The sequence below is a fragment of the Saccopteryx bilineata genome, chromosome 1 (genome assembly GCF_036850765.1).
Source record: "Saccopteryx bilineata isolate mSacBil1 chromosome 1, mSacBil1_pri_phased_curated, whole genome shotgun sequence".
In the NCBI taxonomy this organism is placed as follows: domain Eukaryota; kingdom Metazoa; phylum Chordata; class Mammalia; order Chiroptera; family Emballonuridae; genus Saccopteryx; species Saccopteryx bilineata.
The window spans coordinates 128,378,309-128,388,730 of record NC_089490.1 but is presented as its reverse complement, the minus strand read 5'-3'; the positions used below and the strand labels follow the sequence as shown (position 1 = coordinate 128,388,730).

General features: G+C 51.3%; 1 protein-coding gene across 1 annotated transcript; it reads left to right on the top strand.

The window, feature by feature from the left end:
- Positions 1 to 2,050: 2,050 nt before the first annotated feature.
- On the top strand, positions 2,051 to 9,965 carry LOC136329474 (keratin, type II cuticular Hb1-like). The gene is made up of 9 exons (XM_066265678.1): positions 2,051 to 2,591; positions 4,701 to 4,909; positions 5,563 to 5,623; positions 6,503 to 6,598; positions 7,111 to 7,275; positions 7,435 to 7,560; positions 8,296 to 8,516; positions 8,694 to 8,725; positions 9,253 to 9,965. The coding sequence occupies exons 1-9, from the start codon at positions 2,208 to 2,210 to the stop codon at positions 9,426 to 9,428; spliced, it is 1,470 nt and encodes a 489-aa protein (XP_066121775.1). The 5' UTR covers positions 2,051 to 2,207; the 3' UTR covers positions 9,429 to 9,965.
- The last annotated feature ends 457 nt before the right edge of the window (positions 9,966 to 10,422 follow it).

Below are 10,422 nucleotides of genomic sequence, written 5' to 3'. Positions count from 1 at the left end.
AAACCTGCAGCCTTCTGTTCTCTCTGGGTTTTAATGCACTAAATTATCTATGTGGACAAAGACTGATTATTAACCTCATCAATTGTGATAACCCAGAAGGTCCAATCACTCTATCCACCAAAACCCAGAAAGGTCCAAGCAAGCATCATGTAAGCGCCTCCATAAGATGAATTTAAGTCCTCCATGCTTCAGCGTAAGTCCATTTCCTCTCATGAAAGGAAGACATTTCCAATACTACCATTCCCTGGGGAAATTTGGAGTAAGAATACATCATCCTAAAGCTATGGGTTGCACAGCTTATGACTGACTCCAGCTGCAACAGAAAGGGAAAGTTTAAGACACTGTGGAGCTGGGCTCCATCTTCTACAGAGGACAGAACTAAAGTTGGGCTGAAACTCCCACAAAACAAGGTTGAACCAAAGGGATTCAGGCCCTTAAGAATGTAGGAAAGACAGAAAAGGGAGCAATGTGGCACTCCCTGGAAATAATATGCCAGGCAGCTCAAAGCCAGGCACAGGTGGCATGGTACCTTTGGAGTTCCAGGATTTAATTACCCTTCACACAATAATAACTCATATTTAAAGATGGAAGCTAAGGCCTGACCAGAGGTTGGTGCAGTGGATAGAGCATCAGACGCGGAAGACCCAGGTTCAAAACACTGAGGCTTGAGCACGGGCTCATCTGGCTTGAGCAAGGCTTGCCAGCTTGAGCCCAAGATCGCTGGCTTGAGCAAGGGGTCACTCGCTCTGCTGTAGCCCCCCACCCCATCAAGGCACATATGAGAAAAGCAATCAATAACAGCTAAGGTGCTGCAACAAAGAATTGATGCTTCTCATCTCTCTCACTTCCTGTCTGCTGTCTGTCTCTCTCTCTATCTCTGTCACCAAAAAAAAAAAAAAAAAAAAAAAAGGAAGCTAAGGATGATTTGCCTGTTTCTTTTTAATACTGACTGCTGAGTTCACATTTTGGTTTCCTCTGTCCATAACTGAACACATAATTAACTTCCATTATGATAGACTTGGCCTTCTGGAATTGGTGGTCATGACCAAGCATCACTTGAAGTAAAGGCTGGATTAGGTGGATTTCTCTAAAAGCCCAAAGCTTGGCAGTCCGGGCTCCTGCCTCCTAGAGGAATTCAACCCCTTCAGCCCTGTGACTCAGACATGGGGGAGGGCTGGGGGTCAGCCTTCAGATTTTGACTCTGCTTCTCTATGGAGCCTTCTATGTGTGACCTGGAACAAGTCACTGAGCCTTCCTAAGCAAACGTCAGAAGGAGGTTTGGGGGTTAGATGAAATAATGCGTTGTAAAGCCCTCACACACTGCAGGCACTCCATAAATGCCGCTCCCTCCTCTCCACCTTGCAGAGTGCAGAGGGGTACAGGAAACAATTCTGGGGAGGATAAGGGGGGTAAAGGAGGGATGAGAAACTTACAAGGAGAGAAGCAAGCTGAGTTCTGATAGAAGAGAAAGTTTTTGCCCAAAGGGAGGCAGGATAAATGGCAAATTACTAATTTGTAGAATAAACAGAACAAACAAACATTTATGGAGCTTTTCTTAAGTGCTAGGTAAGGCCTTAAATGCTTTCCCGTCCATTATCTCATTAGGTCCTCCCAACAACTCTCAGATGGGTTATTGTTATTCTTATTTTGCACATGAGGAAACTGCGTTCGGAAAGGTTATATTCACCTTCCAAGGTCACGACAAGAAAATGCAGGACTGACTTCAGAGCCCCCGGCCCTTCAACACATACAAACACACTGGCCCCCACACCATATGGAGATACACAGATAACTCAGACCTAGGACTCTCAGCCTGAAGAGGGGTCTCGCAGGGCTGGGACCCAAGGAGGGGCCGGGTGTGTCCAGCGGCCGAGCCCGAGGATGGAGCCACAGATCCAGCACCACCCAGGCTGAGTCCAGCAGAGGGGCGTAATGGGCTGGCCCAGAGACGGTGGCGCAGGGCGGGCAGAGCTGACCAGGCACTTCCCGGACCCATAAAGCGCGGGCGCGGGGCGAACGCTGTTTTATGGAGGCGGCCGGGCAGCCGGCTCACTTTGATTCCCGGCGGGACCCGGCGCGAGGGCCGACCTCCAAGCTCGTAAACGCGCTGGCTGAGCGCTCCCTCCCCGGGCCAGCATGCCGCGATATATGGCGCCACGCGGACTTTGGGGATCAGAGCCCGCCGTTGCCACTGCCGCCGCCGCACCATGTCCTGCCTGTCCACCCGCCTCGGCGGCCCCTGCGGGCTCCGCGCCTTCAGCTGCGCCTCGGCCTGTGGGCCCCGGCCCGGCCGCTGCTGCATCACCGCCGCCCCCTACCGCGGCCTCTCCTGCTACCGCGGCCTCCCCGGGACCTTGGGCAGCCAGAGCATGTGCGGGGGCTTCCGCTCCGGCTCCTGCGGCCGCAGCTTCGGGTACCGCTCCGGCGGCGTGTGCGGACCCAGCCCGCCCTGCATCACCACCGTGTCGGTCAACGAGAGCCTCCTCACCCCCCTCAACCTGGAGATCGACCCCGACGCGCAGTGCGTGAAGCATGAGGAGAAGGAGCAGATCAAGTGTCTCAACAGCAGGTTCGCTGCCTTCATCGACAAGGTGGGTGTCCCTGATCAACCCTCTCATGAACCTCCAGTCCTGGGCGGGGCACTGAAACGGAGTCAGGAGCAGAGAGATGTGGTCCAGTGAGCTCCGAATCTAAGGGAAGAGAGGACACACATCCAGAGCGCAGACAGAGATGTATTAGGCAGGGGTTCCTGATGTGACAGCACTGTTATTAATTACAACCTCTGTGCAGGCAGGCAGGCTCCGCACAGACCAGGTGGGTGTTCTTGAGCACACCCTTCCTGAGCCTGGAAGTCCTGGGAGGATCTGGAAATTCCCAGGCAGTATCTCTAGAAATAGGGAATGGGAAGTGCTGATATTTTATATGAAAATTGTAGGTGATGTATTAAAGCATTAAATAACATTGAAATGCTTGAGAAAATTCATCTCCTTTCATGAATGTTTCAGTCCTTTAGATTAAATAGAAAGAAATCTCATTGGGTGCTAATATGTCTTTAACATCCCTCTGATACTTGCTACTCTCCCACTTTTAGTAAAGAGAACAAGGTTCAGAGCTGTCTAGGGCAACAGTTTGTTACAATTTGTGTTTTATGATTTCCTTTTATGAATGTATAATGGCTATGGTGATAATATAAACGTACTCCTTAAACTTCATTTAAGTGTAAATGTTAAGTGAATCCCTTTATATATATAAATCATGAGTAAAATAATACAAGGTGGCAAAATTTTGAAGTCAGCCTGAGAAGGGTTCATATTTGAGAATCATTGCCATTCTCAGTCCAGTCCTTTGAGTGTAATTAGAATAGAAAGGAGACAGGGATATAGGGCAAGAAGCCTGCCCAAGGACCCACCAAGAGTGGCTGGTAGAGCAGGACTCCAAGCCCAGGCTCTCTCCAGCGTCCCAGGCCCCTGGAGCTAGAGGGGCCAAAGCTTGGGGTCAAGCTAGCCCTCTCCCCTCCCTCAGGAGCAGGTCCACCTCAGCAGACTCTGCACCCTGAGCTTACTTGTGCTCACACCTGGGAAAGGTGGCCAGGAGCAGAGCATGGAAATCTGGACTAGGAGCAGGCAGCCTGGGCTCCACGCCCACTTCTCCACTGAGTCCCTGTGTGATGCTGAGCAGCAGTGTCCTCTCTTGACCCCAGTGTTCTCCACACCAGAGCTGTGTGTGGTACAGTGTGTGACCAGGTGAGGACTTTTACAGGAAAGATGGGGGCCAAGGCAGCCATGAGACTTCCCATCACAGATGCAGCCCCATCAGCTAAAACCACCTCACATGATCTCATATAATATCAGCAGCCTTGGTTCCCTGTCTCTGGAAGTTTGTTCCAACCAGGGAACTCTCAGCTGTACTCATAGAGTTGGTGAAATGATAAGTAACATCTCAATCCCAGAAAAATACATGAAAAATGGAAAACCGGAGGCCAGCAACCTAATCACGTTTGCAGATGTTCTTCTTGGCCAGTGCAGTGCACACACAGCTGCCACTGCAGCTCTCCAGTTTGAATGGTTTCCAGTAACAGCTTGAAGGCTTCATTTCCCTGCAGTTCTCACCCTCTCTACTTTCCAAAATCTTCCCCCATTTTATTACCTGCCTGGCCTCCAGAGGCATCTGAGTGTCCAACAAAAATTGGCCACCTAAGACCATAAGCCACCCTACCCTCTGCCTTCCTAGGCCCCAGCCACCCTGCTTGGTGAGAGCCTGCCCTCTGACCTCCCCAGCTAGGAAGCCCTTCCCACCTTGACACTGAGAATATAGATAAAGGAGCCCTGCCCTGGGGGAGCTCAAAGTGAAAGGCTTTCATCCTATGCTATCCCTGCATTCCTTTCCTTCAGGAAGCTTTCCCTCCACCCCTACCTGTCCCCCCAGTCCAACTGTAATCCAGCATAACATGTATGCCCTCAGTTTCTCACTCATTCCATCCAAGCCCACCTCAACAGACCTTCACTCAGGCCTGAACAAGCAATCATGAAAGAAGGACTCTGCTTGTGCATCCTCAGGCCAGGAGAGCCCAGCAGAGTCCGTGCAGGCCACCCCTGGTCTCTGCAAAACTTGCTGCCAGTTCTGTCTTGACTCTGCCTGCTCTCTGAGGAAGGCTGAGGACACTGGCTCCTTCCACCAACTTTTCTCCACTTCCACACCAGGTGCGCTTCCTGGAGCAGCAGAACAAGCTGCTGGAGACCAAGTGGCAGTTCTACCAGAACCGCAAGTGCTGCGAGAGCAACCTGGAGCCGCTGTTCGAGGGCTACATGGAGACGCTGAGGAGGGAGGCCGAGTGTGCGGAGGCCGACAGCGGGAGGCTGGCCTCAGAGCTCAACCACGTGCAGGAGGTGATGGAGGGCTACAAGAAGAAGTGAGTCCATCAGGGAGGAGATTTTGGAGAAAGGAAATAGGATTCAGTCAGAGCAGGGTAGATATGGACTAGACTATAGAGGAACTTTCCAAGGGGAAGGAGACAGTGACAGAAAGCTTGTGGGGAAAATTTTTTTTTCTGGGATTGGAATTTAAACGTTGGAGAGTCTGAGCTGCTCTAGTTACCTCATCAGTTTGTATTTATTTCATTAATTCATCAAATATTTGTTAGATACCTACTCTATATTTCAGGTATTGTGTTGGGCTCTGAGGTAGGGGAGGGGTAAGAAAGTAATGAGGAAGCGTAAGAAGGGGGATACCAGGCCTAGGGCAGGCTTCCTGCCCTGCTTGGAGTTACAATCCAGAAGCAGAAAGGCCTAGGAAATTGTGCAAGGCACCCACCCTAGCCCACATCATGAATGAGAATTCCTGAATCAGGAAGAGCATTGGGTGACATAGGCAGGTTTGGTCTCCCATCTAAGAGGAAAGGGATGGATAAGGTCCTTTCTAATCCAATACTTCTTGATTCTATAACCACCTCCAAATTATCCAGTTCCAGGAGTGTTTTTCTAGGCCTTTAATTATTTTTTTATTTCTCTTCAAATATCAGCCTATTGAAGCTTTAGCCACTGAACCTGTGCTCTTTGTCCCCAGGTATGAAGAGGAGGTGGCACTGAGGGCCACTGCTGAGAATGAATTTGTAACCCTAAAGAAGGTGAGTGACCCCAGAATACTCATCTCACAACTCAGAACCAAGGGCAGAGACAAGAGGAAACTCTGTAATTCAGAGATGCTGAGCGACTCTCCCAGAATTATATAGCCCAACCTATCTTCTATACTTTTTTCCAAATTCCCCAATGCTCCCTGGGTGGCCCTGGACACCAGAGCACACTATCTGCTACAAATCCTCTCCTCTATTGAAGGTAATTCTCATCTGACCGATGGCTTCCCACACATTTCTGCCCTGTGCCTAGCAGGGTAGGAACTCAATAAATATTTGTGAATGGAAAAGCATTAAATCTTCAGACCAGCAACAGTTGGGAAATGCATAGACAGTGCTGTTGTGCTTCACCTCTTAGACTTGACTCGGCTCAAGTGTCACCACATGGACACTCAGCAGGTCCTTCCAACCACCTCCACATGAGGAACGCAAGGGTTACTGTGAAGAAGCTGAGGCACAGAGGTCAGGGGTCTTGCCCTGAGTCACACTGGCTTGAAAGGGGCAGAACTGATTCCTGAGATGTCTTCTCTGACCACAGATCTAGATGTCTATCCATGAGATTATCATCATTAGAAATGACCCATCATTAGAAATGACCATTTTACACTAGATCCTAAATTTCAATGATGGTACAAGATGTAGATTCTAGAGGCATCATCCCAGTAGGGACCAGAGGAAGTACCTGGAAACCTCAGGTCTCCCCCCGCCCTTACCTAAAGCTGCCTCTGACCCCTCTAACTGCTAAAGGACTTCCTCGCCATGACACTGGGATGAACAGCTGAGGAGGGTCTCCGAGGAGTTTGCCCTCCCTGGGGGGGTAGAGCTCTGTGTTGTCTCCCCAGTGAAATTCTTGTGCTACTCTCTACCCTTTAGGACGTGGACTGTGCCTACTTGCGCAAATCAGACCTGCAGGCCAACGCAGAGGCCCTGACCCAGGAGATTGACTTCCTGCGGCAACTGTATGAGGAGGTAAGAGGGACCACAGAGCGGTGGAGCAGCAAGAAGGATATGAGTTAGACATTGGGAAGCACTTGCTGCCCTTTGGCTTCTGAACCCTCTGAAGGGGGGAAGATGGAACAGAATTGAGTTACCTAATGCAGATTTACTGTCACAAGATGAAGTGTATAGCTTGCTGTCTCATCAGCCGTGCCCCAGACAAACTGGTACTTCTGGTTACTATGGTGACAGTTATCACAAACTGGTAAATTCTGGTCCTAGCCTCCACAGATCCAGACAGGAGGCCCTAACTAAGGTCAAGCAGTGAGCTTCAGACATAGGCTTCTCTCAGCCTTGTGACTCTGGTCCGAGGTTCACTCAGAGGTCCCAGGGTTGAGGGGTAGACTTTACCTTGGAGGTTGGGGCTTCAGACAGTTACTCTGTGAAGAAATCAGGGGAAGAGAACAAGGAAGGACCACGAGAGGGTGGGTAGCTGAGAGTGGGTTTCTTGTCAAAGAAGCTCTTCCCATGCCCCTGCCCCACAGGAAATCCGCGTCCTCCACACCCACATCTCAGACACCTCGGTCATCGTCAAGATGGACAACAGCCGAGACCTGAACATGGACTGCGTCATTGCCGAGATCAAGGCCCAGTATGACGACATCGCCAGCCGCAGCCGGGCCGAGGCCGAGTCCTGGTACCGCAGCAAGGTGAGTGTCCCGAGTCCCTTCCGCGGCCCCTATCAGGAAGGGTGCTAAAAGGGCATGGGAGGGCAGGCAGCTCTTAGGGTAGGGTAGCAGATGTGCCAGCTGTGGGGCTCAGTGGAATGGCATGTCCTGTGTCCTATGAGCATCTCTGCTTCCCCCCAGTGCGAGGAGATGAAGGCCACAGTGATCCGTCACGGGGAGACCCTGCGCCGCACCAAGGAGGAGATCAACGAGCTGAACCGCATGGTGCAGAGGCTGACCGCCGAGGTCGAGAACGCCAAGTGCCAGGTACAGAAATCTGGCCCACCCCTTACTGTAGAAAAAGAAGGGGGTGAGCCTGCAGCCCGCAGACTCAAGGTCGACACCTTGTCAGAGTGTGGAAAAGGAGAAAACATCAACTATTAGATGAGTCTCTTCTATGGAAAATGCTCTCCATTCCATTAACTGGGGATGGGGGGGGGGGATTTGGTGAGGGAGCAGTATGTAGGGGAATGGAATGACTAGGATTTTCCTGGTCTTGGGTACATAAAGGGTGAGAGGAAATAGCACCAGTCTGAGGGACAGGAAACTGGGGTTCTCCAACCAGCCCTGCCACTAGTTTACCACATGATTTGGGGTAAGCCATTTCACCTCTCTGGCCCATCGTTCTCGATCAGTGATCACACACTCAGCTGTTATTAAATGAGTGAAGTACGCTGTACAGAAGGCATTCAGGTGTCATAATCTAGAAAGACAAAGGGCAGAGCTAATCAGATCCACATGAGGCAGGCCTCATGGAAATGCAGGTCCAGTGGGCACAGGTCCTTAGATTTTATTCAAGAGAAGCCAGGAATTTGGATTTTTGTGTTAAATTTCAAAACTTAAAGACACTATACCAACACTCCTGGAAACACAAATTTGCAACCCCTGACCTCACAAATGGGTGAATCCCCTTCTTCCTCTGACGATCAGTGGTCATTGGATGTCTGGCCTCTGATCCCAGATCTGGAACAGGAGCCCTAATAATCCTCCCCCGCCTCCCAGAACACCAAGCTGGAGACTGCAGTGACCCAGGCTGAGCAGCAGGGCGAGACGGCCGTCAGCGATGCGCGCTGCAAGCTGGCTGAGCTGGAGGCCGCCCTGCAGAAGGCCAAGCAGGACATGGCCTGCCTGCTCAAGGAGTACCAGGAGGTGATGAACTCCAAGCTGGGCCTGGACATCGAGATCGCCACCTACAGGCGCCTGCTGGAGGGCGAGGAGCACAGGTGGGGCCCACACCTGCGGGAAGGATGTCTCTTCAATCTCCCCAAATTGTGCTTAAGAGACAGGAACACATTTGCATGTTGCTTTCATCTAATATGTATAAGGAGTACTTGGAGGAGGGCATTTGCAAGCTTTGCTTTCCCCCAGCTCATTTTTGGTCTCTTTGCTCTCCCCACCAGGTTGTGTGAAGGCATTGGTGCTGTAAATGTCTGTAAGTAGTCTGTCTATACTGTGGGTTCTGAAATAAGGGTTTGAAGTTCCTGAAGGGCAAACTTTTTCTTAAAGGGACAGACAGTAAATATTTCAAGATTGCGGCCATGCCACCTCTGTCTCAGCTACTCAGTTCTGTCGCTGTAATGTGAAAGCAGCCACTGCCATAAGCAATACTTAACAAATTGTTCTGGCTGGGCTTCAATAAAACCTTTACAAATAAACAACCACAATCTGACGGTCCTGGAAGGAAAGAGGGGAATGTGGCAGTGAGCAATTATGATAACTTTAATAGCGATTTCTGCCTATAGGAAGGGCCTGGGCTAACAGTTTATTAAGGATCGATCTTTGAGGTCAGGGATTGCAGGGAGGAGTGCCTAGGTGTGTGTGGGCAAAGGGGGCGGAAGCCAGGAATAAAAATGAAGAGGAGGAGCTCTGAACAAGAGAAGTGAGCTCTGATCAGCAGGCAAAAGCCACTAGCCACCCCCTGGCACAGGGACTAAACTAAGCCCTGTCCTCTACCTGCAGGTGTCAGCAGCTCTCGGGGAGGCGTTGTCTGTGGGGACCTCTGTGTGTCGGGCTCTCAGGCAGTGACTGGCAGCGCCTGCGGCACCCCTTGCAATGGGAACCTGGCGGTGACCACCGGAATGTGCATGCCCTGTGGACAGAGCTGCAGCAGTGGCCGCCTAGTGCGGTTTGCCTAGTGCCTCCTGCATGATACGTACACCGGTCCGCAAGCGAACCGGCCCCAGCTCCGGCAACCGGCTGGTGCTCCGAAAGCGCCTGGTCTTGAGGTGGAAGGGTTTGGGAACCAGCTGGCCTGCCCTGCCCACACTGCTGCCTTAACTTCTTGCAACAACTGCACCCCGACCCCACGCTGCTTGACTCTTCTTTTTTTTCCAGGGAGGTGGTGCTCTCAGTCCTGGCATGTCTTGGTAGCTCTCCCTCATCTCCAAAGGTCAGAATGACTGGTTTCCTCGAAACTTGGGCAAAGGGCCAGTCCTGACTGGGCTGATCAGAGAACTTGAACTCCTATGGCTTCTAAAGGATGGGCTGGCCCTAGTGCTGCTGGTGCCGTGCCCCCCCCCCCCCCCCCCCCCCGCTATCTAAACCCGTCCACAATGACTGGGTACAATCTCTCCCAGGGTACAGCTTTCTTCAGCTGCCTGGGCTCCTTCTCCCTTTCCTTTGTGCTTGGTCTCCACGTTTCCAATAAAGCTCAGGGGTCATATATAATATAATGTACTAGAGACTCTCCCTGTGTCATCTGTGCTTAACATATGGACTTCGTACAGTTTTCACCCCCCCCTTGGAGGAAACAAAGGAACTGTTCTCAGCCACAGAGGCAGAGAGGGCTATCTCTGAGGCACCTGCCCAGGGGGCCTCACTTCTACATCCTGAAAGGTTCAGGGACATGGGGCTGGCAGCCTGGAAACCAAGACACACCGAAGGAACTGGAAGGAAAGTGAGAAGAGCAACAGAGGAGCCTTAGCAAGGAAGAGAAGGGCCTGGCTCTCCTGATACCATAGATGGGGACCTCATCGCTTGGGCTGCTGGGCCACCTTCCACCCCTCTTCCACTGTATCTCTACCTCAACATGTGAAAATTCCTGGCCATGGGCTCAAATATACAGACTTCCCCTCCCCCATAAACCAACACTCCCTGGATAGACCCCTACTCCCTACACACATACTATCA